Raw genomic sequence first — 25,022 nt, forward strand, 5'->3', positions numbered from 1 at the left:
ACATGCATCACCTCTGAGTCTCTCATAAATTTCTTGAGTACTAGTTTCATTATATTGAAAAAAGTTTGCAATGCTTCTCTTGTCTATGGTCAAGTCGGTGCAAAGAAGTCTTTAAGTACTTATCCAAAAACTTTCTGATTTTCATAATGATTAACAGTCCAGCAAGTATTTATTGGAGAATTACTAGAAAGTATGTCAAAAGTAGAATAAGTCCATGAGTCCTTGTCATTAAAAGGTGTTCCAAACTAACTATCCTGGCGATTATTTAGCAAAGAAAACTTAACAAGGTCATTATTATCATCACTAAAAGTGTAGTAATTTTCACAACTACTTTCCCCATGACACATTTTAAGCCATGTTTCATTCCTAAAATATTCATGTTGATCTGAATTGTGGAAATTGTCATATAGTGGACATAATTGTTCAGGAAACTCTACTGAATTTTGAATAGAGGAAATACCATACTGCTGCCAATTCAAATATTTTTCTGTGCTTAAAGCACTCCTTCCTTCAGGAACTGATGGAGTATCATTTGATCTTACAGCACTTGAAAAGTGTTGCAAAGAATTTGAGCTATTACTCTGTGTGTCCCTTTGTGAAGTTTTCACATATCCATTTAGAGTATAACCAGGTCTCCACGCTTGGTGTGAATATTTTTCCATAAAATCATTTGACTCTGAACTTGTGACTGACACAGAGTATAATGTGTTTTGAGACACTTGAGGTTCCTGATGTTTTTCATAAGTAATGCCTTTGGTATCTTTTTCATAAACACCACTCTCATCATAACATAATTCATATTGTCTGTTGTCACCATGATATTCCCAGAACTTCCTTGTATGTAGCATGTCAAGACCACCAGTTTCAAATATGCCTGCTCTTTCTCCCTGTAAAGAATCCTGTTTGTACTTCTGTTGGAGAACCTCCTGGGTCTGGTGATATGACAGAGCTGGAAGAAATGAACACAAACAAACTTTTGATTTGTATAATAACTTCTGATCACCTGACTCTATGTCATTTCCTGCACACAAAATAAAGATAGAAGCTACAACCTCTCCTGCTAACTCTTACAAACACAGTGAATGGCCCAGGCTTTCTTCTATCTGTAGCAAGGGACCACAGAATACTTCGCAGTTCTACTTTATGAACATCATCAGCATTTTGATCCCTTTCTGGTATCATAAATTTTATTCTTGTCCTCAGACTAGTGAATCCACAATATCCCCTCCTCCACACTTCTTCACCAATCCCAGTTTCTAGCCTATATTCCACCCTATGTGTCCATGTCTAGACTGATAATCTCTGTCCAGAATATTCCTACGTTCACCCTTACAAATGAATGCACATTTTGTAAACTGCCCAGCCCCTATGCCTGGAAAACACTTCCACACATGCTATATATAGCTTTCACATATAAACTTCCCTGCATTTATTGTTTTCTGTTTAATATGCTTTTTGAAATGACATAACAATGACAAAATAGTTAATAAGACCAATTTTGATCACAAGAATATGATCATTATGTATGCTACTTTGAAGTATATTCCCTAAAGGTCAGATACTTGACAACTTTGTTTTCAAAAAGCCACATTATTTTACTCATAATAGAGGCTTAGTGAATGAAATGTAGAACTGTGTTAAGACCTTCAAGGGTAAGAACTACATACTATCTTTAGTTGCCTTTCTGGTGCTTGCTTGAAATTTGATATTTGAAAGTTATCTTTTTTTGTGGGCTGTTTACCCACCAACCCCACAACTCCCCAGAGTTTTCTTGAGTGCAAGCAGCAGGAAATATTAGATAGAAGCATTTATTGCAGAGAATATTATGGAGATAAACAGATAGAAAATAAAGGATAGCCTCGAGAGAGCCTGGAACCTTTTCCAATGGCCCCGACTGTCTCTGCCCCAGGGTTTTTATAGAGATGCCAAGCAGTGGACAAACGACCTCCTCTCCAGCACAGCCAAGTGCAGACCATCTCAGACACCTGCACTCAGGCCCGTGGTACTAATCATCCTCTATGTGGACCTGCTGAGTAAAGCCACTAGGAACCCAAAAACAGGCTCCCACAGGTACCCACTTCTTAATTTATAAAAAGTAGGCCGGGCGTTGGTGGCGCACGCCTTTAATCCCAGCACTCGGGAGCAGAGCCAGGGATCTCTGTGAGTTCGAGCCGCCTGGGCTACAAATGAGCTCGCAGGAAAGCGCAAGCTACACAGAGAAATCCTGTCTCGAAAAACCAAAAAAAAAAAAAACTATTAATGGCTTATAGCAATCTCCATAGCTGTTACACCTCCCAGTATGGAGTAGAGAATGATAAAGATGGCATTTCTCTTTTGGAATTAGGTCCAAGGTGACTTACTGCAGTCTTAGCATGCCTCAAGCCCTTTCTAAACCAAAAACTCTTAGTTTGACGTACAAACTTAAAGAATCCCTTAGCTTCATCATTACCATTAACAGGTCAACATAAATATTGCTATACATAGTCACAATTATCTCAATCTTACAGCTCAAAGCAAACTCTTAACAGAACCATTTGAATTAGCACATATGGTGCTATATATAGTTAACAATTTTCTCCATCTTATCATTTTAACTCAATCATTTGAATTTTCTTGTTAACAGAACATAGGAAAAACTTCAATGTATTCACATCAAACTTAAACATTTCCTTAACTCTGCAAAACCAGGGTGCATTAATATAAGCTATTAGGGTAAATAAGGCATTTTACCAACGGAGTCCCAAACCACAACTGCGAATACCTAGTTCTGTATCCCTTCAATTTTTCATTGGAACTGACACTTAAACTCTCAGACGATTTTCCTCCTTATTCTTTTAAAAGCAGTATTTTAAGTTTACCATGAAAGTATTTTCGAGCTGACAAAAGTGTTTCAGGGCAATGTCGCCATCTTTAGCGGAACAACAATCTTTCCCAGAATGCATTTTCCCTTATATCAGTCCATAATAATATCAGTCCCATATCAGTCCCTTATATCATTTTCATTATATTATTCATTTTCCATAGTTCTTTTTGGGTCTGAGAGTCAACTGGTTCTCTTTTACCAGACTTGCTTACAAATTCTTGCCCGGGAGGTTTGAACAAAGTTTTTTGCTATTGCAATGGGAGATTTGAACAAGCATTTTACATTTTCAGCTATGGCACATTGGGAGATTTCTGGTCTCTCCTGAGCTGGCTTCAACAGGTGTCTCTCCTTCATCAGACACTGGCCCTGGATCAGAACCACACCTGCCTCGTTAGCCAGCATTAAAGATGGCATTCCTGAAAGCAACTTTCCTCAGGGTTTGTGTTTGTCTCAGCCAGTCAGTGAAAAACAAGATCATGTACAACAGCTTTTCCATAGCTCCATCAGAGATTTTCTCCCACTGATTTTATTCTCATTTTGCTTGTTCCTTCCCCCAGCAGATGCAGAGCTTCAGGTATCTGTCTGTGGCTCTGTACCTCTGCTAGCTGCCTTTGGAGGTAGGAGCTTTTTTTCTCCCCTGAATCTGCCTCAAATTCTAGCAGCTTTTTTGGGTAATATATTTTCTGAGGAGGATTATGTCCCTTCTCTGTTTCTTCAGAGTCTTTCTCCCAGACAGTTCCCAGTTTGGTCTCAGTTTATCCCCTCTACTCCAGAAACTGTTTTGACCACTGTTGGTTTTCCCTGCTACAGAAGGTAGGGGCTTTTTGTCCATTTCTGTTTTCAGGGTCTGTGTGGTTTGTGTTCAGACTGAAAATCTAACAAGGGAGGTTTTTGCCATTTCTAAACTCCCATTAGGACAGGTGTTTTGCCTCATCAGGCCTTCACCTGGCCTAGTCCCCCAGTGGGTTGTTTTTGCTTGTCTGGGTGCTCAAGGACAGAGCTTATGCCAGAGGCAATCACCCTCAGGGCTACACTCCCTCATCTCACCGGGAGTCAGGTGAAACAAAGCTTCTCTCAAAAAGATGCTTTCTCTGACAGAAAAGAAAGCTTTATCCAGATTCCTCAGTCCTTGGATGGGGTTTCTGGCACAACTATTAGGGTGTTTGGCCATCCCATCACCAGAGTAGGTCAGTCCCGGCTGTCTCTCGACCATTGCCAGCAGTCTTTTGTGGGGGTATCTTTGTGGATTTCTGTGGGCCTCTTTAGCTCTTTGTTTCTTCCTTTTCTCATGTGGTCTTCCTTTACCATGGTCTCCTATTCCTTGTTCTCCCTCTCTTTTCTTGATCCAGCTAGGATCTCCCACTCTCTTTCCCTTGACTCTCGCCCTTCCTTGCTCCCACTCATGACCAGGCTGTTCATGTAGATCTCATCCATTTCTCCGTGTCTTTCTTGGGGTCCCGTTTTCCAGGTAGCCTCACTGGTGATGTGAGTAACAGTCCAGTCATCCTTGTTCCACATCTAGCATTTTCCTATGAGTGAGGACATACCATATTTGTCTTTCTGAGTCTGGGTTACCTCACTCAGGATGATTTTTTTCTAGATCCATCCATTTGTCTGCAAACCTCATGATGTCATTGTTTTTCTCTGCTGAGTAGTATTCCATTGTGTATATGTGCCACAATTTATTTATCCATTCTTCAGTTGAAGGGCATCTAGGTTGTTTCCAGGTTTTGGCTATTACAAACAATGCTGATATGAACATAGCTGAGCAAGTGCTCTTGTGGTATGATTGAGCATTTCTTGGGTATATGCCCAGGAGTGGTATAGCTGGATCTTGGGGGAGATTGATTCCCAATTTTCTAAGAAAGCACCATATTGATTTCTGGTGGAGTGCTGGGAGTCTAATTAGTGAGAAAGAGGAGAGTGTATATGAGTGAGAATTGTTGAAACCAAGGTTGGATAAAGCACAGGGACAAATAGTCAAACGAGTGGAAACACATGAACTATGAACCAAAGACTGAGGGGCCCCCAACTGGACTAGGCCCTCTGCATAGGTGAGACAGTTGATTGGCTTTATCTGTTTGGGAGGCATCCAGACAGTAGGTCTGGGTCCTGTGCTCAGTGCATGAGTTGGCTGTTTGAAACCTGGGGCTTATGCAGGGACGCTTGGCTCAGTCTGGGAGGAGGGGACTGGACCTGCCTGGACTGAGTCTACCAAGTTGATCTCAATCCTCGGGGGAGTCTTTGCCCTGGAGGAGATGGGAATGGGGAATCTGTTGGGGGGAGGGGAGCGGGCAGGAGGGGGGCGTACAAGGAAATCCATGGCTGATATGTAGAATTAAATTATATTGTAAAATAAGATAAAATAAAATAAAATAAAATAAAATAAAAAACAATTGTGAATATTAAGTCAGAAAAAAAAGTCTCCCAACCAAAAAAGCCCAGGACCAGATGGTTTCAGTGCAGAATTCTACCCAGTTTTCAAAGAAGAGCTAATACCAATAGTCTTCAAATTGTTCCATACCATAGAAACAGAAGGAACATTACCAAATTCTTTTTATGAGGCTACATAAAAAGTTATCCTGATACCCAAGCCACACAAAGATTAACAAAGAAAGAGAATTGCAGACCAATCTTCTTCATGAACATTGATGAAAAATACTCAATAAAATATTGGCAAACCAAATCCAGGAACACATCAAAAAAATTATCCACCATGACCAAGTAAGCTTAATCCCAGGGATGCAAGTATGGTTCAACATATGAAAATCAGTCAGTGTAATACACCATATAAACAAACTGAAAGAAAAAAATCACATGATCATCTCATTGGATGCTGAAAGAGCCTTTGACAAAATCCAACACCCCTTCATAATAAATGTTCTAGATTGATCAGGAATACAAGGAACATACCTAAATATAATAAAGGCAATTTACAGCAAGCCAACATCAAATTAAATGAAGAGAACCTCAAAGCAATTCCACTAAAATCAGGAATGAGGCAAGGCTGTCCTGCTTTCCCCATACTTTTTCAAAATAGTACCTGAAGTTCTAGCAGGAGCAATAAGACAACATAAAGAGATTAAGGGGATACAAATTGGAAAGGAAGAATTCAAACTTTCATTATTTGAAGATGATATGATATTATATATAAGTGACCCCAAAAATTCTACCAGGGAACTCCTACAGCTGAAAAACTTTTTCAGTAATGTGGCAGGATACAAGATTAACTCAAAAAAAATCAGTAGCCCTCCTATATACAAATGACAAATGGGCTGAGAAAGAAATCAGAGAAACATCACCCTTTACAATAGCCACAAGTAATATAAAATACCTTGGGGTAATTCTAATTAAGCAAGTGAAAGATCTGTATGATAAGAACTTTAAGTCTCTGAAGAAAGAAATTGAAGAAGGTATCAGAAAATGGAAAGATCTCCCATGCTCCTGGATAGGTAGAATCAACATAGTAAGAATGGCAATCTTATCAAAGCAATATACAGATTTAATGCAATCTCCATCAATATCCCAACTCAATTCTTCACAGACTTGGAAAGAACAATATTTAACTTTATATGGAAAAACAAAAAACCTAGAATAGCTAAAAGAATTCTGTATAATAAAGCAACTTTTGGAGGCATCACGATCCTTGACCTCAAGCTCTACTATAGAGCTACAGTAATAAAGACAGCTTGGTACTGTCGTAAAAACTGACAGGTGGAACAATGGAATCAAGTTGAAAACCCTGATATTAATCTACACCCCAATGAACATATGACTTTTGACAAAGAAGCCAAAAACTGTACCATGGAAAAAAGAAAGCATCTTCAACAAATGGTGCTGACATCACTGGATGCCAACATGCAGAAGACTGCAAATAGATCTATATCTGTTGCCATGCACAAAATTCAAGTCCAAGTGGATCAAAGACCTCAACATAAATCCAGTTACACTGAACTTGATAGAAGAGAAAGTAGGAAGTAGTCTGGAATGAATTGTCACAGGAGACCACTTCCTAAATATAACACCAGTAGCACAGACACTGAGAGCAACAATTAATAAATGGGACCTCTTAAAACTGAGAAGCTTTTGTAGAGCAAAGGACACAGTCAATAAGACCAAACAACAGTCTACAGAATGGAAAAAGATCTTCACCAACTCCACATCTGACAGAGGACTGATCTTCAAAATATATATAGAACTCAAAAAGCTTGACATCAAAATACTGAACAATCCAATTAAAAAATGGGTACAGAGCTTACCAGAGAATTCTCAACAGAAGAATCTCAAATGGCTGAAAGGCATTTAAGAAATTGCTCAACATCCTTAGTCATCAGGGAAATGCAAATCAAAACAACTCTGAGATACCATCTTACACCTGTCAAAATGGCTAAGATCAAAACCACTGAAGAGAGCTTATGTTGGAGAGAATATGGAGCAAGGGGAACACTCGTACACTGTTGGTGGGAATGCAAACATGTAGAGCCATTCTGGAAATCAGTATGGCAGTTTCTCAGAAAACTGGGAGTAAGTGTTCCTCAAGACCCAGTTATGCCACTATTGGGCATATTCCCAAGGAATGCTGAATCTTACCACAAGAACACATGCTCAAATATGTATGGTGGTATTTTATTTGTACTGAAATGTGATTTTAATTGTATGTTAATAAATAAAGTTGCCCAGGTGTCAGAGCTATTAGCAAGCCATAGGAAAGCAGGGTGGTGGTGGCGGTGTACGCTTATAATCCCAGCACTTGGTAGGCAGAGCTAGGTAAGTCTCTGTGTGTTCAGGGATACAGCCAGCATTGGAGACATATGCCTTTAAGAGCTGGAGGGCTGTACTTACAGGCAGTCACGTGTTTGAGTTTACAACCAATGAGAAGGCAGAACAGAAAGACTGTGAAGACAAACACATAGGAAGTAGGTCTCTTTTGGAGAGGTAGGACCACCACAGGAGGAAGGGTAAGGTTTTAGCTCTGAGCTCTGACCTCTTGGGTTTCTCTTTTACATTGGTTCTGTGTTTCTTATTTAATAAGACGGTTGGATACATCTACAGTTATGTTCATATCCACATTATTCATAATAACAAGAACTTGGAAACAACCTAGATGCCCCTCAACTGAAGAATGGATAAAGAAAATATGGCACATAAACACAGTGGAATACTACTCAGCAGTAAAAAAAAAAAAAAAAAAAAAACAATGAGATCATGAAATTTTCAGGCAAATGGATGCACCTAGAAAGTATCATCTTGAGTGAGGTAACCCAGACTCAGAAGGACAAACATAGTATGTACTCACTCATAAGTGGATGCTAAATGGGAGAGAAGAGATGGCCAGACTGCAACCCACAACTGCAGAGAGGCTAGCTAATAAAAAAGACCCTAGTAGGGATACATGGATGACCCTGTGAAGGAGAAGTGGATGAGATCTACATGAGTGGACTGGGTGTGGGTGGGTGGCAGAGGGCAAGGAGTGAGGTATGAGAACATAGGGAAATGGGAGGGTCAAGTTAGAACAGGGACAGAGTAGGAGGACAGGGAGGAAGATACCATGATAGATGAGGACATCATGGGAATGGGAAGAGGCAGGGTGCTGGAGAGGCTAACAAGAATCCACAAAGTTGACCCCATCTTGGTCTGCTGGCAGTAGTCTAGAGGGTGCCTGGACTTGTCTACTTTGGCGACCAGTCTAGCAAATAACCTAGCTGTCATCATGGAGCCTTTGTCCAGTGACTGACGGAGGCAGATGCAGAAATCCACAGCCAGGCACAAGCCTGAGCTCTGTGAATCCAATTGATAAGAGAAAGGAGGACTTCTGCAGGCAGGGGATATTGAGATCATGATGGGAGGATGTGCAGAGATGACCAGCCACACTAGTGGAAGCCCATGAACTGTGGACGGGGGGCTCAGATGGACTAGGCCCTCTGGATATGGAAGATGGTTGTTTGGCTTGAACTCTTTGGGGGGGCACCCAGGCATGGGGATCGGGCTCTGTCCCTGGTGCATGGGCAGGCTTCTGGGAATCCTGTGCATGTGGTATAACACCCTGCATAGCCTTGGGGCAGTGGGAAGGGACTTGGGTCTGCCTAGTTTCAGTGTGTGGGCCTCTGTGACTCCCCATGGGAGACCTTAATTTGGGAGATGTGGGGATGTAGGGTGGCTTATAAGAAAGGGCTACGGGGTGGGAGGAGGGAGGATGGGAGATCTGTGGGTGGTATGTGGAGAAAGTATAAGATTTCTTAATAAGGAAAAATGAAAAAAAAATCATCCATGACTAATTCCTCTTGACATTGGAAAGTAGCTGGGGATCCAAAAGCCTGGGATGTTGACTGGTTCTGGGAAGAGCAGATTGCTTCCTTCATTGTGTGAGCTCTATGGCATCATCAGAGGCTAGGGATAGGCAGGCAACAGTTGGACCAGTTAGTAGATTTTCGGCGGGCTGGAGGGCCGTGGGTTGCCAAATAAAATACAGGATCTTTATTAATTTTAATTTTTTCCTGTTTTTATTTTATTAATTTTTTTATTTATTTTACATGCCAACCAAAGATCCTCTTCTCCATCCTACTGGCCCCAAGTTTCCCCCCCCACCTTACCCTGATTCCCACCTCCTCCAATGCAAGGTCTCCCACGGGGAATGAACAGAGCCTAATGCATTCAGTTGAGGATGGTCCGAGACCCTCATCCCTGCTCCAAGGTTGCACAAAGTGTCCTGCCATAGCCTCTGCACTCCAAAATGCCAGCTCATGTACCATGGATGGATCCTAATCCCACTGCCTAGGGCCCCTAAACAATTCAAGCTAAACAACTTTCTTGACTATCTAGAGGGCCAAGTCCAGTCCCAGAGAGGCTCTTTGGCTGTTGGTCCACAATTCATGCGTTTCCACTAATGTGTCTAGTCATCTCTGTATGTTTTCCCATCTTGGTCTCAATGTTCCTTGCCCATAGAATCCCTTCTCTCTGTCATCGATTGGATTCCCTGAAAGAGATACCATGATAAATGAAGATATCATGGGAATAAGAAGAGCCAGGGCACTGGGGAAGTTTTCAGGAATCTACAAGGATGACTCCCCCCCCTGGACTATTAGCAATGGTCAAGAGGGTGCCTAGACTGGTTTAATCTGGTGACCAGATTAGTGAATACCCTAACTGCTATCTTAGAGCCTTCATCCAGTGACTGATGGAAACAGATGCAGAGATCCACGTCCTGGTTCCAGGCTGAGCTCTGGAAATTATTATTATTTTTATTTATTTAGACAAAAAGGGAAAGTGTGATATTTTATTTGTGGACATTTTGTGTTAAGTATTTGTTGAATTTAAAATTTTCTTTGATGGTTTCTTTTATTGTATCTTCAATGCCCAAGATTTTCTCTTCTGTCTCTTGTGATCTTTTGGTAACACTTACTTCTATAGTTCTTACTTGTTTACTCAATTCCAGCCTTCCTTCAGTTTGTGTCTTTTTTTATTGCTTCTAGTTCAATTTTCGACTCAAACAAACTATTTTCCTCATATGTTTGATTGTTTTTTTTCTTGATATTTAAGGGATTTATTGATTTCTTCCATTTTTTTCTATTTATTTTCCTCCATTCCTTTAAGGGAATTTTTCATTTGCCACTTAAGGGCCAATATCATCTTCATAAAGTTATTTTTAGTGTTGTTTTCTTCTGTTTCATTTACATTGGGATGTCCAGGTTTTGCTGTTGTAGAACTGCTCATTTCTGGTGGTGCCATGTTGCTCCTTATGTTGTTGAATGTATTCTTATACTATGCTCTACCCATCTCATCTTCCAACTCTTACAGGTGAGGCCTGTGACTTCTGGGGTTTCTGAGGCCTCAGGAGATTGTGCTTCCCACTTCCTTGGGCTCTTCCTCCATTTGGAGGATGTGGGGCCTCTGGCTCCTGTGGTCATTCTTCCAACAATCAGTGCATGTGTGGCCTCTGGCTCCAGTGGTTGCTCTTCCACTAATTGGTGCAGGTGGTACCTTTGGTTCTGATGGTCACTCTTCCAACAATTGGAGTATTTGAGGCCTTTGGTTCAAGTTGTTACTCTTCCACCTATCTGTGCAGGTGGTGCCTGTGGCCCTAGTGGTCACTGAAATGGTGGAGTATGGTGGCATGGGGAACATGCTGTGGCCCAGTCTCTGAGGCTGTGGTGGGTTGGGAAGGGGCATGGAATGGGCACCCATTGCCTAGGATCTAGAGAGAAGGACTGTCTAATTGGGAACTAGGACACTCAAAGTTTCTATCAATCAGTGCAGGGAGGTCCTGCGTGACATGGTGTCTTAACAGAGTTTTAATTTGCACTTCCTTGATGGTTGAGCATCTTTTAGAAATACACATTTTTTTTATTCTATTGGACATTTTATACAATATATTTTGTGGATTTTGATTTTTTTAAATTTTTACTTGATGAGGATTTCATGCAGAAAACTATTTACATCATTTCCACCACATCCTCTCCCTCTACCCCATCTCATGTCCCTACCCTCCATCTAAAATTCAAACACTCTCATTAACATTATGTTTATATACCTAGAGAGATAGAGATGTGCACACCAACACACAAAGAGACACAAACAGCTGATGAGTACAGTTACTGCTTCTAGTTTGAGCTCATCTGTAAAGAGGATGGAATCACCATCTCTCAGCATCATTGATTGCCTGTAGTTCTCGATGTAGAGGTGTGGACATGTCAGAGTTCTCTCATCTTTTTGACAGGTCTACTTTTCACTGTGCAGGCTGTATTAGATAACAATATTGTTAAGATATCACAGGTTCAGCTTCATTGTCATAGAAAAGACACTCCTTCTCAGCAGACACCCTAGTCTTCCAGGTCTTACTGGTCTTTCTGACCCTTACCAAAATGTTGCGTGTGTGTGTGTGTGTGTGTGTGTGTGTGTGTGTGTGTGTGTGTGTGTAATTGTGTTGTGTGTCCCATTTGTTCCTCACCTTTTGACAAGTTGGGTGTTTCTGCTTTGGATTCAGTGTATTGAAGAAGAAGCTTTATCATGAGTGTTCTGGACTATGCTTATCCAGGCATAGAAGAATAAGTTTTCAGAATTATACTGATTCAGGAAAGAGGAAGCATTGGTTTCCCCTTAGAGTCTAAGACATCACTAATCATTGGCACTTGGCTAGGTTTACAGTAACAAACATAAATTCCCTTCTGTTGAGGGATGAATTAAAGATGACTAAGCAGGTGTTGGTTACCCCAAATATAACTTCCCACAATCACATCTTTAAATATATCTTGCTGTGATAGACTTTATGGTGATTCATAGGCTTTATTGCTGAAAATGTATTATAATTACATTTATTTATCTTTTTTAACATTTATTTATTTACTTGTTTGTTTATTATTTATTTATTTATTATGTAGACCTTTTTTGTCTGCACACCAGCAGAGGGCACCAGCTCTCATTATAGATGGTTTTGAGCCCCACTGTGGTTGCTAGGAATAGATCTCAGGACATCTAGAAGAACAGTCAGTGCTCTTTACCTCTGATCCAGCTTTCGATGGCCCCCTAGTGGAAGGATAAGAATCCTTCCCTGGTGCATGAGTGGGCTTTTTTAAGCCCACTACCTGTGGTGGGACACCTTGTGCAGCCTTGAGGCAGGGAGAAGGGTTTAGACTTGCCTCTACTGGATGTGCCTCCCCATGGAAGGCCTTGCCTTCTCATGGGTGGGAGTAAGAGGTGTTTGGAGGGGTAGGCTGGGGGGTAGGAGAATGGAAGAGGGGGACATTTGGTGTGTAAAATGAATGAAAAAATTCTTAAATTAAAAAATTGTGTTTCTCTCCTGGCAATTTTTAGCACCTTCAAATACTCTGAGAGCTGGTCCTCAGGGAGGAGGCTTCCCAGTCAATTCCATGTCAATACTTGCATGTCTATATTTTGTGTGGTGTCTTCAGCAATAGGGCATATCTTCAATTTCTGGGAAGCAACAAGATGAGTGTCCCCAGCTTATATGTTTGTGAGCTTATTTTGGATTCCCTGAAAAAAGACCTAGAGAAAGGTTTCTCATGCCTGATATTGAGATTCTTGTAAGATGGTTTGTGTATCTTAGGGAATTGCTATCATGCCAAAAGTGCAATTCATTTAACATTTATATGTAAACACATACTCAATTAGTTATTTCATACATGTATTTCTAATTTTACTTTTTATTAAATCTTTTTTCCAAATACTATATTTTTATCATATTTCCCCCATGTAAATTACTCCCCAATCCTCCACACTTATCTTTGAATCCTATTTCCTATATTTCTTATCTGTCTTAAACAAACCAAATCATAAATGGAAATCATAACAAATAAGCACAAAGAATAAAATAAAACAATGTCCGAAGAAAGAAAAATAAAAAGAAGCCCCCTGCCCAAAACACACAAAATAAAAACTCATGAAATGTATCTTGTATGGCCAACTACAACAAAATGCATGACAATTCCTGGGAGTGTGGTTGAAATAACCATTGGAACACCATTCTAGAAAATGTTGTCTCTTTTGCAAAAGGCAAGAACTGCAAACTATTTCTTGTTTAGTGATGGGATTTGAGTCCCTGTCTACTTGTTAGTACTGTGATATTTTTGGCTGGTGCCACTGCAGATTTTTGTATGTTTCCAACACTGTTGTGATTTCATGTGATTGTCTAGTCCTATCGATTTCTAGGTTATAATGCTTCCATGAAGACGTCCACTACCTCTGCCTCTTTAAATATTTCCACATCTTTTTCCATATAGATCCCTGAGGCTTGAGGGTTGGGATTTCTCTCTAGCACCAGCTGCTGAGGTGATATTCCAGGGGATAATACTTACTTCTGTCATCAAATATGAAAAAGTCTACCTGGTGCCCAAGTAGAAGATTTTGCCCTACTGAATATCATGCAAGTAGCTAGAAAGTACTCTTCAGGATACCACATAGAGAAATAGGTGGGAATAAAGACTAACAGGGTTTATTTATGAATGATCCCTCCCATTCAGCATATACATTTAGATCCAAGCAATCAATCCATCTACAAAACCCTCCCAACCAAAGGACCAGGGAACATTGAAGAAGGAAGGAAAGATCTTGAGAGCCTGAAGATGAGGGAGATTTCTGTGAGAATATGTGTACTATGAAGTGTAGAGTGTATACAGTAAAGTCTCACCCACATTACCACCAAGATGTGTTCAATAAGATGACATTATGAAACTTGATAAACTGGATGGGAAAATGATGAAAGTTGAGAATGGAAGAGGGGGTCACTCCAAGGAAATGGAACACAGATATTATAAGTGTCATCTAAAGGTCTTAAAACTATGAATGGGTCAATAAAGTGATTTATCCCTGAACTTTTGAAGAGAATTTAAATCTGGCCTTATGAAAATAACATAACATTTTGGGACAAAGATGCACCCTAACAACCCTGCACTGGAGGCCAAGATGGAGAGCACCTCCACAGCCACCATGACCTTCCCCTTCGTGCTGTGGTAGACAGGGAGAAAGGTGACCCAGACACAGCAGAACACCAGCATGCTGAAGGTCAGAAATTTAGCTTCATTGAATATGTCAGGAAGATTTCGGGCCAAGAAAGCCACAGTGAAGCTTCCCAGAGCCAAGGAGCCCAAGTATCCCAATACAAAATGGAATGCAATGACTGAGCCTTTGTTGCACACAATGATGATCTGTCCATGTTCAGAGTGTGTATCTGCATCAATAAAGGGAGGGGATGTGACCAGCCAGATTCCACAGAGAATTAGTTGGACCAGGGTACAGATGGGAATAACAAATTTGGGTGCCCCTGATACCAGCATCACTCTCATCCTTTTTCCTGGAGTTGTGAGCTTGAAGGCCAAGACAACCGTAATAGTCTTGGCCAAGACCGTAGACACAGCCACTGTGAAAAAGACTCCAAATGTGGTCTGCTGAAGGATACAGGTGACTATGTGGGGATGCCCAATGAAGAGCAATGAGCAGAGGAAACAGATTGTGATGGAGATCAGTAGGATGTAGCTGAGAATGCGGTTATTGGCCTTCACAGTGGGAGTGTCATTGTACTTCACAAAAGCACCAAGAACAAGAGCCGAGAGGGCAGAGAAGCACAGGGACATGCAGGCCAGAGTCATCCCCAATGGTTCTTCATAAGCTAGAAAGGAGACATGTCTTTGCAGGCAGCGTGTGTGCTCTGGGTTGGAATACTGATCCTCTGGACAGCGAACACACTGTTCCATATCTGCAGAAGGAAATTAAAAATTTCATGATTATAGTCTTAATCTTTTAGTGTCTGTATTAATCAGAGGATACCTCAATAACTGTTTTTTTTTGTGTGTTCATTGATAATTTTTTCCTTGTTGCTATAAGGAGCAGCGAGGTCAGGCTGCTCTGTAGCAATCCATCCTTGGTGATAGAAATCACCATCTTTACAATAAAGGGAACAGAGAAGCTTCTTATTCCCATTTATCAACTTCCATGTTTATGAAAGGTTTAAAATAAGGAAAATACTTGATTTCTTAGGGTTTATAAGTGGTAATAATAACAGCTCACCTTGGTTAATTTCTCATACATTATACTTCTTATCTACAGACATTTGTACTGTGAATGTGTGGTGGATAAAGTGAGAGAGGCTTCTATATGCTCAGAGATGTGATTGCTTCGTCATTAGGGAATGGACCTATTTGAAAAGATTAAAATATGTGTTCTTATTGGAGTAGGTGTGACCTTGTTGGGAAAAGTGTATCACTGAGGATGGGCTTTCATTTTTTCAAAAGCTCAAGCACACTCCAATGTCTCTCTCTTCATGCTCCTGAGGATCTGGATGTAGAACACTCATCTCCAGAACTTTGTCTGTCTCTGTTCTGATATGTTCCCTGACATTATGACAATGGATTAATACTGTAAGCAAGCCTGAATTAAATGCTTTATTCATAAGTCTTGTCATGGTTATGGTGTCTCTTCACTGTAATATAACACACATGAAGACAAAAATAATAGGGAGGAGTGCAATATTGCTGTGACAGGCCCAGCCATGCTTCTAGTTGCCAAAATGTGGCCTTTGGAACTATGGATTAGGAAAGCAGTTGAATATTTTAAGTAAGGCTTCATGGGCCATGCTATTGGGAGCATGGAAAGCAGTCCTGAGGGATATTTGAACAGTGGGAACCTCTGAAACTCAAGCAGCTTCATAGGCATAAAAATTAGTAAAATGAACCAAGTTAGGAGGAAGAGAAGTTTATTTCAGCTGACAGTTCCAGGCTGCAGTCTGTTATTTTAGGGAAGTCACAGCAGCAGGAACCTAGCCAGGCGCTTTGCCTACAGTCAAGAGCAGAGAGAAATGAATGCTTGCTTGCCACCACACAGCTGGCTTGCCACACTTAACACAGTCCAGGACCCCTGCCTAGGGAGTGGTGCCTCCCACAGTAGGCTGGGTTTTTCCAACTCAACTATCAATACAATCACAAGCAAGCCTGGCCTAGCCAATCCCTTATTATGACCCCATTCCAAGGTAACTCTGTACTCTGCCAAGCTGATAATTAAAGCCAATTTGCTGTGTGATCTAAAAAAAATATTAAAATGGCTCAGAGACTGTTCCTTTAATATTTTGATGAAGAGTGTGGTTCCTATTTGTCCTGGCCCAAAAATATGTCTGAGGCCAAACTGAAGAGTTTTGAATTAGGAAAATTGAGGAAATTTTAAGATAGTCTAGTGTTGTCTTGCTGGGGTTGCTGTGAATGTGTTGCTCTGATTGATTGATAAATAAAACAGTGATTGGCCAGTAGCCAGGTAGGAAGTATAGGCTAGGCTGGACAAGCAGAGAAGAGAATTGTGGGAAGTGGAAGGCTGAGTTAGGAGATGCCAGCCTGCCATTCAGGGAGCAACATGTAAAGGCAACAAGTAAAGCCATAGAACATGTGGTGACATGTAGATTAACAGAAATGGGTTAATTTAAGATATAAGAACTGGATAGCAAGGAGCCTGCCATGGCCAAACAGTTTATAAGTAATATAAGTCTTCGTGTTTACTTGGCTGCAGGACTGGTGGGTGACAGAGATTTGTCCTGACCATGGGCCAGGCAAGACCAGGAAAACTTGAGCAACATTGACTTCCTTATATAGTTATTAGTTGTCACTCTTATTCAAATTCATAATGAAAAGGAGCTAGGTGAGCATGGGAAAATACTAAACAAATGATTTGAGAAGAAAAGGAGCCCCAAGAAGTGTAAGGTAGGTATTTCCAGAGGTTAAAGAGATAAAACATTTAAAGGAAAGCTTGTTGCTAAATGGAGTAAAGGTAATGACAACATCAAGGCAAGAACACACTGAGCTAAGGTTCCAACTTGTGAAATGAAATACATTAGGTTTTGGTGAAAGAAATCATCAAAAATAAAAATCAGGTAAAACTGTATTTGAACATCCTAATAAGCAGAAAACATTGGAAGATTTGGTCACATGGATCTGGCTTTGAGCAAAGGATTGAAGAAGGCAGGTATGGAACCTCCATCACAGCTAAGTAAGGCCACTAGGACAGGTATTTGTCCAAGGTGTCCCTACATGGATGCCAAAAGATGCCTTTGAGAGAAGCAGGTAAGGTGAAGCGCAGATTTCATTGGAGATCCCAAGAAGTTAGACATGCCAGAGTCATGAGGCATCTACTAGATACCTACAGACAGGGTGATTAACCAGCCCCAGAGAGAGTAGTTTGTTGCAATCAACAAAACAGAAAGGTATTGGAGATCTGGAGAGTACATTAACAACAGACATGGAGATGCAGAACTTGGAGTTTGCCCTGCTGGACTTTTGACTTTGGACTAAATGCATTTTAAATTATGATGTGCCTATGAGTCTAGGGGGACCAGAGATTGTTATATAGGGTTTTGAGTGAGAATGACCCCCACAGGCTCCTAGATTATTATGCTTGTTCTCCAGGGAGAGGCATGTTTGAAAAGGATTAACTGATTTATTTTTGTGGGAGTACCTATGACATTTTTGTAGGAAGTGTGTCATTGACGATGAGCTTTGGTTTCTGAGTAAACACAAGTAGCCCCAGTGTCTCTCTCTTCCTTCTGCCTGAAGATCTGGAAAGAGAACACTCAGCCACTTCTCCAGAACCATATCTACCTGTGTGCTGCCGGGCTCCTTGTAATTACAACAATAGACTGAAACTCTGATAGTGTCAGTGAGCCACAACTAAATGCTTTTCCAAAAAAAAATGTTCATGTTCATGGTGTCTCTTCATGGCAATAGAACACTGACTAAGACAGTATGCCCAGATCACCAAGGCAGGGGATACAATGCTATGTATGTGCATTTTGCTTGTGTCATTGGTCTGTATCTTTATATGGAGTCAATGAGTGACAATTCTCTCAGGTACACACTGCATAAATCAGTATTTCCATTAAAGAAAGCTGTACTCTTATGCACCAAAATGCCCTTTGCTTTAAGTTCATAACATCAACATTTAATATAAATATTTGGAAAAAAGGACATGTACTTTTTCTACTATGTTTTATTCCAATGACATCTGTTATGTGGATATCTATAATTTCACATTTACTTTGGTTCTTGCCACCACTCATCTGTGTATTAGAAAAAATCCAAACAACTCATGAATTTTGAATATATTACAACATAAAAATTTACATATTTTTAACATTGTATTTAAAATTCATCCATACATATAATGTATTTGGATTTAATCTACCATCCTAGTCTTTTTGCTATTGATTTGAGAATTGAGTAGACATGTCACTGTGTTTCAAGTGAGGCTAATGCTGGTAATGAAGGGAGAAATGAAAGGGACATAATTAATTTTAAACTAAAAAAATTTAATTAAGTATATGCTTATGTTTACATGGTATGCATAAATGTGTATATGTGATTTTGTGAGTGATTTTTGCATTTTAGTGTAAGCACACATGCATCTGTGCATGTATTTACAGTTCCAAAGACAATCATCAGGTGTTTTTCTTCAGTTCCCTCTCTTTCAGAAAGTCTCTTTTTGTTCCCAACTACACTTTCCAACCTAGATGAGATGCAAGATTATGGCTATTCTGAAAACTTTTCTTATCTCTTGGTAGGATGTGATTGCTGAAGAATACTATCACATCTTTGGGTGTATTCTTGGGATCTGAATACTCATCCTAATCATTTCATAGTAATTGATTTGCTCTGTAAGCTATTTCTCAAGGTCTTAAATATATTTCATTAAATACAAGAGTCTGAAACTCTCTCTGGTCCTCATCAGTGATAAACTGTGTGCCAGGTAGACAATAATGTGGACTGGCTGATATGGTTTTAAATTCAATTCGTACAATTGGTGAAGGAAGATTAGACATATGGATAGCAATACTGTGTTCAAAGTATTCTTGTAGAATAAATTACAAAATATTTCTGGTTTTCATTAAACATTTTTGGAGTGAGGGACTCTTCTCCCAACCAGTGAGTACTGCCTCTAGGATCTAGGCCCTTGGACACAGCCAGTCCTGGGAACCCCCACCCACCTCTGCCCCAGTTGCAGGCCAGCAGAGAAAACTCATCCATGAGCCCCCCCCAAAACCCTGCAATTTACAAGACTCCCACCCTACCCCAATACCCATCTGCCTGTGACCCAAGTTACATCCTGAGACACAGAAACCAAAGTGCCATCTCTAATTGGACCAAGAGTGGCTTCCTGAGACACAGAATCTGTCAGCTCTGACTGGACGAAGAGCCCTGATAAAACCAGGAGTGGCTCCCTAATTCACAGAATCACCTAGCTTGGATTGGACCAAGAGCAGCTCCCCAAGATACAGAATCTGCCAGCTCCAATTAGACCAAGAGCTAAGTTTAAGACACAGACACAGGAAGCACAGAGTGGACCATAGCAGCTCACTCAGACACAGGCACCACTTGCACCTATTGGAGGAAGAGAAGAGCAGACATGAGTGCAAAAATACATATAACAACATAAAGAGCAATATGGCATCACCAGAACCTTCCTCTTCTACAACAGCAAGACCTGAACAGCACAATGCAGCAGAAGCAGAAGAAAGTAATCTTAAAGATAATTCATGAAGATACTAGAGGTCTTTAAAGAGCAAATGAAGAATTCCCTTAAAAATTGAGGAAAAGACAGATAAAAATGTGAAGAAATCAATAATTCCCTTAAAGAAACCTAAGAAAACCATGAAAAAAATTAATCATGTGAAGGAAACAGTTGAAGACTCATCCAGAGTGAGGTCACCCAGACTCAAAAAGACAAACATGGTATGTACTCTCTCATAAGTGGATACTAGATGTAAAGGAAATGATAACCAGGCTGTATACCACAGCTACAGAGAAGCTAACTAACAAGGAAGACCCAAAGAGTGATGCATGGATCACCCTAGGAAGGGTGAATAGTTGAGATTTCCATGAGTGAACTGGGGGTGAGGTGTGGCAATAAAGGGTAGGGTATGGGGCATGAGAACGTAAGAGAATGGGATGGTCAAGCTGGAAAAGTGATGGAGGGAGAATGCAATGAAAGAGATATCATGATAGAGGGAGATGTCATGGGGATAGAGAGAAAGTGGGTACAAGGGAAGTTGCCAGGAATCCACAAAGATGACCCCAGCTTGGACAACTAGAAATAGTGGTGAGGGTGCTTGAACTGTCCTGCTCTAGTAATCTGTTATCATAGAGTCTTCATCCAGTAACTGATGGAAGCCTATATCGAAATCCACAGCCAAGCACCAGGCAGTGCTCCAGGAATCCAATCAAAGAGAGAGAATAGGGATTCTGTGAGCAGTGACATCAAGACCATGATGGGGAAACATGCAGGGATGCAGGGATGACCAAACCAAACTTGTGGAAACTCATGAAAGTGGGATCAATGGCTGTGGAGCCTGTATGGGATTGGACTATGCTCTCTGCATCATGACACAGTTGTGTAGCTTGATCTGCTTTGAGGCCCCCTGGAGGAAGGACAGTGTAACTAGAGTTTTCTTGCCTGGCCCACAGTCAAGACAAATCTTTGTCACCGCCAGTCCCATGGCCGCTCAGACCCAACCAAGTAAACACAGAGACTTATATTGCTTACAAACTGTATGGCCATGGCAGGCTTCTTACTAAATGTTCTTATAGCTTAAATTAATCAATTTCCATAAATCTATACCTTGCAACATGGGTTGTGGCTTACTGGGATCTTCACATGCTGCTTGTCCTGGCAGTGGCTGGTAGTGACTCCTTCTGCCTTCCTGTTCTTTCTTTTCTCCTCTCTGTTAGTCCTGCCTATACTTCCTGCCTAGCCATTGGCCAATCAGTGTTTTGCTGTGGGATGGTCTGTATGTCAAATTGCTCTGATTGGTCAATAAATAAAACACTGATTGGCCAGTGGCCAGGCAGGAAGTAGGTGGGACAAGGAGAGAGGAGAATTCTGGGAAGCGGAAGGCTGAGGCAGGGAGACACTGCCAGCCGCTGCCGCCATGACCAGCAGCATGTGAAGTCACCGGTAAGCCACCAGCCATGTGGCAAGGTATAGATTTATGGAAATGGATTAATTTAAGCTATAAGAACAGTTAGCAAGAAGCCTGCCATGGCCATACAGTTTGTAAGCAATATAAGTCTCTGTGTTTACTTGGTTGGGTCTGAGCGGCTGTGGGACTGGCAGGTGACAAAGATTTGTCCTGACTGTGGGCAAGGCCGGAAAACTCTAGCAACAGGTTGTGGCTTACTGGGATCTTCACATGCTGCTTGTCCTGGCAGCGGCTGGCAGTGACTCCTTCTGCCTTCCTGTTCTTTCTTTCCTCCTCTCTGTTAGTCCTGCCTATACTTCCTGCCTAGCCATTGGCCAATCAATGTTTTATTTATTGACCAATCAGAGCAACACATTTGCCATACAGAACATCCCACAGCAGGACAGAATCCATCTGATACATGAGAGGCCATTTTAGCACTCACTACCTATAATGGGACACCCCGTGAAGCCTTGAGCCAGGGGAAGGGCTTGGACTTGCCTCTACTGGATGTGCCTACCCGTGGGAGGCCTTCCCTTCTTGTTGTACAGAATGGAGTTAAGTTGGGGGGAAGGCTGAAGGAGGGAAGAGAGGGATCTCTGATTGGTGTGTAAAATGACTGCAAAATTTTTATTGAAAAAAAGATTTTTTTGGAAAATATAGATTGTGTAACCTTCATTGTATGAGCAAGATGTGATATTTAAGGAAGACAGTTCAATTTTCTCTCAGAGTTCATATTATGTTTGATATCAGAGAAATGATTCTATTAAAATCACATATTTTATGTCTTCAGTTTCCTTCAAGGACTTTTCTATTTTTGAAAGGAGAAGATATTCCATTTCAGCAATGTCTTCTGCAGACAAACACATACCGGTCTCATTGGAAACCTCATTCTCTGGGCACCAGGCACAGTCAAAGCAGCAGTCTGCTGTGTGTTCCTTATGAAATTTCCTGAATCCAGGAGTGCATGTCACACTGCATGTAGAAGTCAGAAGCTGAAACAAATAAAATAACAGACACAGGTTTCAAATATTCTTCTATTATCACACATTACATATCATATTCAGGTATCTGAGCATTTTCTGTAAGCCTGAAATGAAGTTGAAGGACCTACAATATTTATTACATTGAGTCACATTGTATGTATCAAGTTTGATTATAGAGATTAGAAATTGTGTCTTCCCTGATTGAAATGATCCAAAAGGCATGCTTAGGAGGCATGCATTGCTCCCGAAGTGTTTAAAATCAAAATCAAGCATGATGACTTGGGTGGGGGAGAAGACAGAGTGGGAGTATATAGAGTCACAGAACGAAAAAACCTGGGCATGTGGTAGGAGTCTCTCACAGGTTTAAAATTTTACGTTAAAATGAAAGTTTGGGATCTAGAAATATGTTTCTGGAAACAATTACATGCTATCCTTGATTAAGCTATAAAGATGTTGACACAGAATCACAAAATTTCATGGTTTCTATCTAGTAACAAAATATTAATGATCTACATATTTTGTTTTTATTTCGTATATCTGTTTCTGTGGTGTGAGGTGAATTGAAATACAACTCTAGGTGTCTATTGGATACCCAAAGGATTGTATCACCATAACCTGGACATATTGGAAGTTGTGAACCATCAAAAACAGAGCTGTGTGAACTGAGCTTGGGCTCTTCCCAAGAGCGGAGATTGTTGTTAACCACCCAGCCACCACTCTGATCCCACACATTTTTTGTAGCACAGATGTACTGCAAGGAATTAAAATGACCATGTACACACCAGTGTTGCTCCCATGGTCTGCTCTAAGTCTTCAGAAATGTGCAGTTGTTGGCTCTGTGGGAAATAGGAGGAATAACTTCCTAGTTTCACCTTTAATCCAAAGCCTTGTGGGAAATTCCAAATGTTGTATATGTCATAGTCTGCGCACAGTTTTCCTCTCAGATTCATGTCCACCAGCTCTCCAATAGGGTTAGTAAATACCCTGTTCTTCAGCAAAGAAGCCATCTAAGTGAGATGCATCATTAATTGATTACCTTTGCTTATCTAGTAAGGCAAAGTGACATTGTGAATGACCCATAATTTTCAATGTGTTCCAGAAAAGACAACAATATTGATGATATCCTATCAAGTTAATATAAGATATCTCATGTGTAATTACATTTTGTTACACTTCATGTGCTTTATTCATGGTGTAAATAAAAGAAATGTTATCAAATAATAACTTAGTGGAAGAGATCTGAACATTTGTTATTTGCATGGAAACTGTCCAAAGGGATGATTTTACTTAAGTGTGTGGGGGTTAATTTGAATATGTGTGTGTAGCAAAAATTAATTTTAAAAAGAGACAGGTTGTGTAATTAGGCAGTGAGAGGACTGGAAGTTTTTGAAAGGAATAGAGGGAATGCAAATCATGCAAACACATTATACATATAAGAGATAAAAGTAAAATTATTAACATCAAGCAGTCATTATTTGTCAACATTGACACTTCATATAAATAATTATTTATGATGTTTATCAATACATATTTTGTATCTCTAGAAAGAAATTCTCTTTTAGTTGTCACTTAAGGATTTTATGATAACATTTTCAGTGAGTATTTCCAATATTAAACACATTTGTTAAAATGTTGAGATACATTCTCACAAAAATAACTACTTCATATACAAATAGTTGTCATCCATTGAGTGTTAATCTTGTGAAGTCAATTTATCAACATAAAATATTCATATTAGGGAGATGTGATAAATCTTTGTATTAATAGAACAGTCCCTGATAAGTACATATGAACACTTGTGGGGCCATTTAGAAATATAATGACTTAAGAATGATGGAAAGTAAGATAATTTACCTGATGACAGTCACGGAATATTCCTCTGAGTTCAGCTATAGGCTGAGAATCTACTAGTTGATAAACAATTTCATGGTAGGTGTGGGCAACAGCGTACACAGCATTGTATAAATTGTAACCTTCTGCACTCATGACCATGTCAAATTTGTGTTGTGATAACCACTCTAACATAGTGCTGAATAAGTAATAATTCATTGAGCTAAAGTTGGTCTCAGAGACTGAACAGTTATAATAATTCCACTTCGTTCTCATCTGAGAAATGTCTACTGGATATTTGGAAATGTTCACTATTTGTATAAAATGCCTAAATTTGGAAACTTTACCATGGTGCTGTGCAAAAGTGATAGTCCCTTGGAAGGGCTCAAGGCTGAAATCTCTCTTACTTGTGTTGACATCCCAATGTGAGGTGGTGACCCAGATTCTCTGTATACCTAAATAGGCCCACCTTCTGAAGCTGACTTCTAGAGTAGAGTTCATTTCACCATAAATAATAACAACCTTTGCTGATGATGCCATGATTTGTTTGTCATATATTTCAGCCCTTGCTGTGTACAATTGCATGTTATCTGAGATCACATTCACAAAAGCTAAGCAGACTCCATTTCTTTGCATCTCTTCTCTTAAGTCTGAGAGAAACTGAATCCCCTGGTCATCATCTGAGACAACCAGTCCTACCCAGGTCCATGTAAAATAAAGCATCAAAGAGACCATGGCCTTGGGCAAACATGTATCCTTGTGTGCTATCTGGTAGACATAGGGAAATAGGACATTATCACTCAGATGAGGATGAAATGGTCCAAAGAAAATCTAAAGGATAAAGAACAAAGAAAGCAATGTGAGGAATATAATAGGCAGGATCTTCATTCCTAGATATGAGTTG

General features: G+C 40.3%; 1 protein-coding gene across 1 annotated transcript; it reads right to left on the reverse strand.

Annotated features, from left to right (window-relative positions):
- Nucleotides 1-14,115: 14,115 nt before the first annotated feature.
- On the reverse strand, nucleotides 14,116-24,868 carry LOC114689294 (vomeronasal type-2 receptor 116-like). The gene is made up of 4 exons (XM_028863647.2): nucleotides 24,143-24,868; nucleotides 23,071-23,295; nucleotides 22,174-22,297; nucleotides 14,116-15,068 (listed from the first exon to the last, which is right to left on the reverse strand). The coding sequence occupies exons 1-4, from the start codon at nucleotides 24,851-24,853 to the stop codon at nucleotides 14,164-14,166; spliced, it is 1,965 nt and encodes a 654-aa protein (XP_028719480.1). The 5' UTR covers nucleotides 24,854-24,868; the 3' UTR covers nucleotides 14,116-14,163.
- Between the last annotated feature and the right edge of the window lie 154 nt (nucleotides 24,869-25,022).

This window comes from Peromyscus leucopus, unplaced genomic scaffold, assembly GCF_004664715.2.
Source record: "Peromyscus leucopus breed LL Stock unplaced genomic scaffold, UCI_PerLeu_2.1 scaffold_1641, whole genome shotgun sequence".
Classification (NCBI taxonomy): Eukaryota; Metazoa; Chordata; class Mammalia; order Rodentia; family Cricetidae; genus Peromyscus; species Peromyscus leucopus.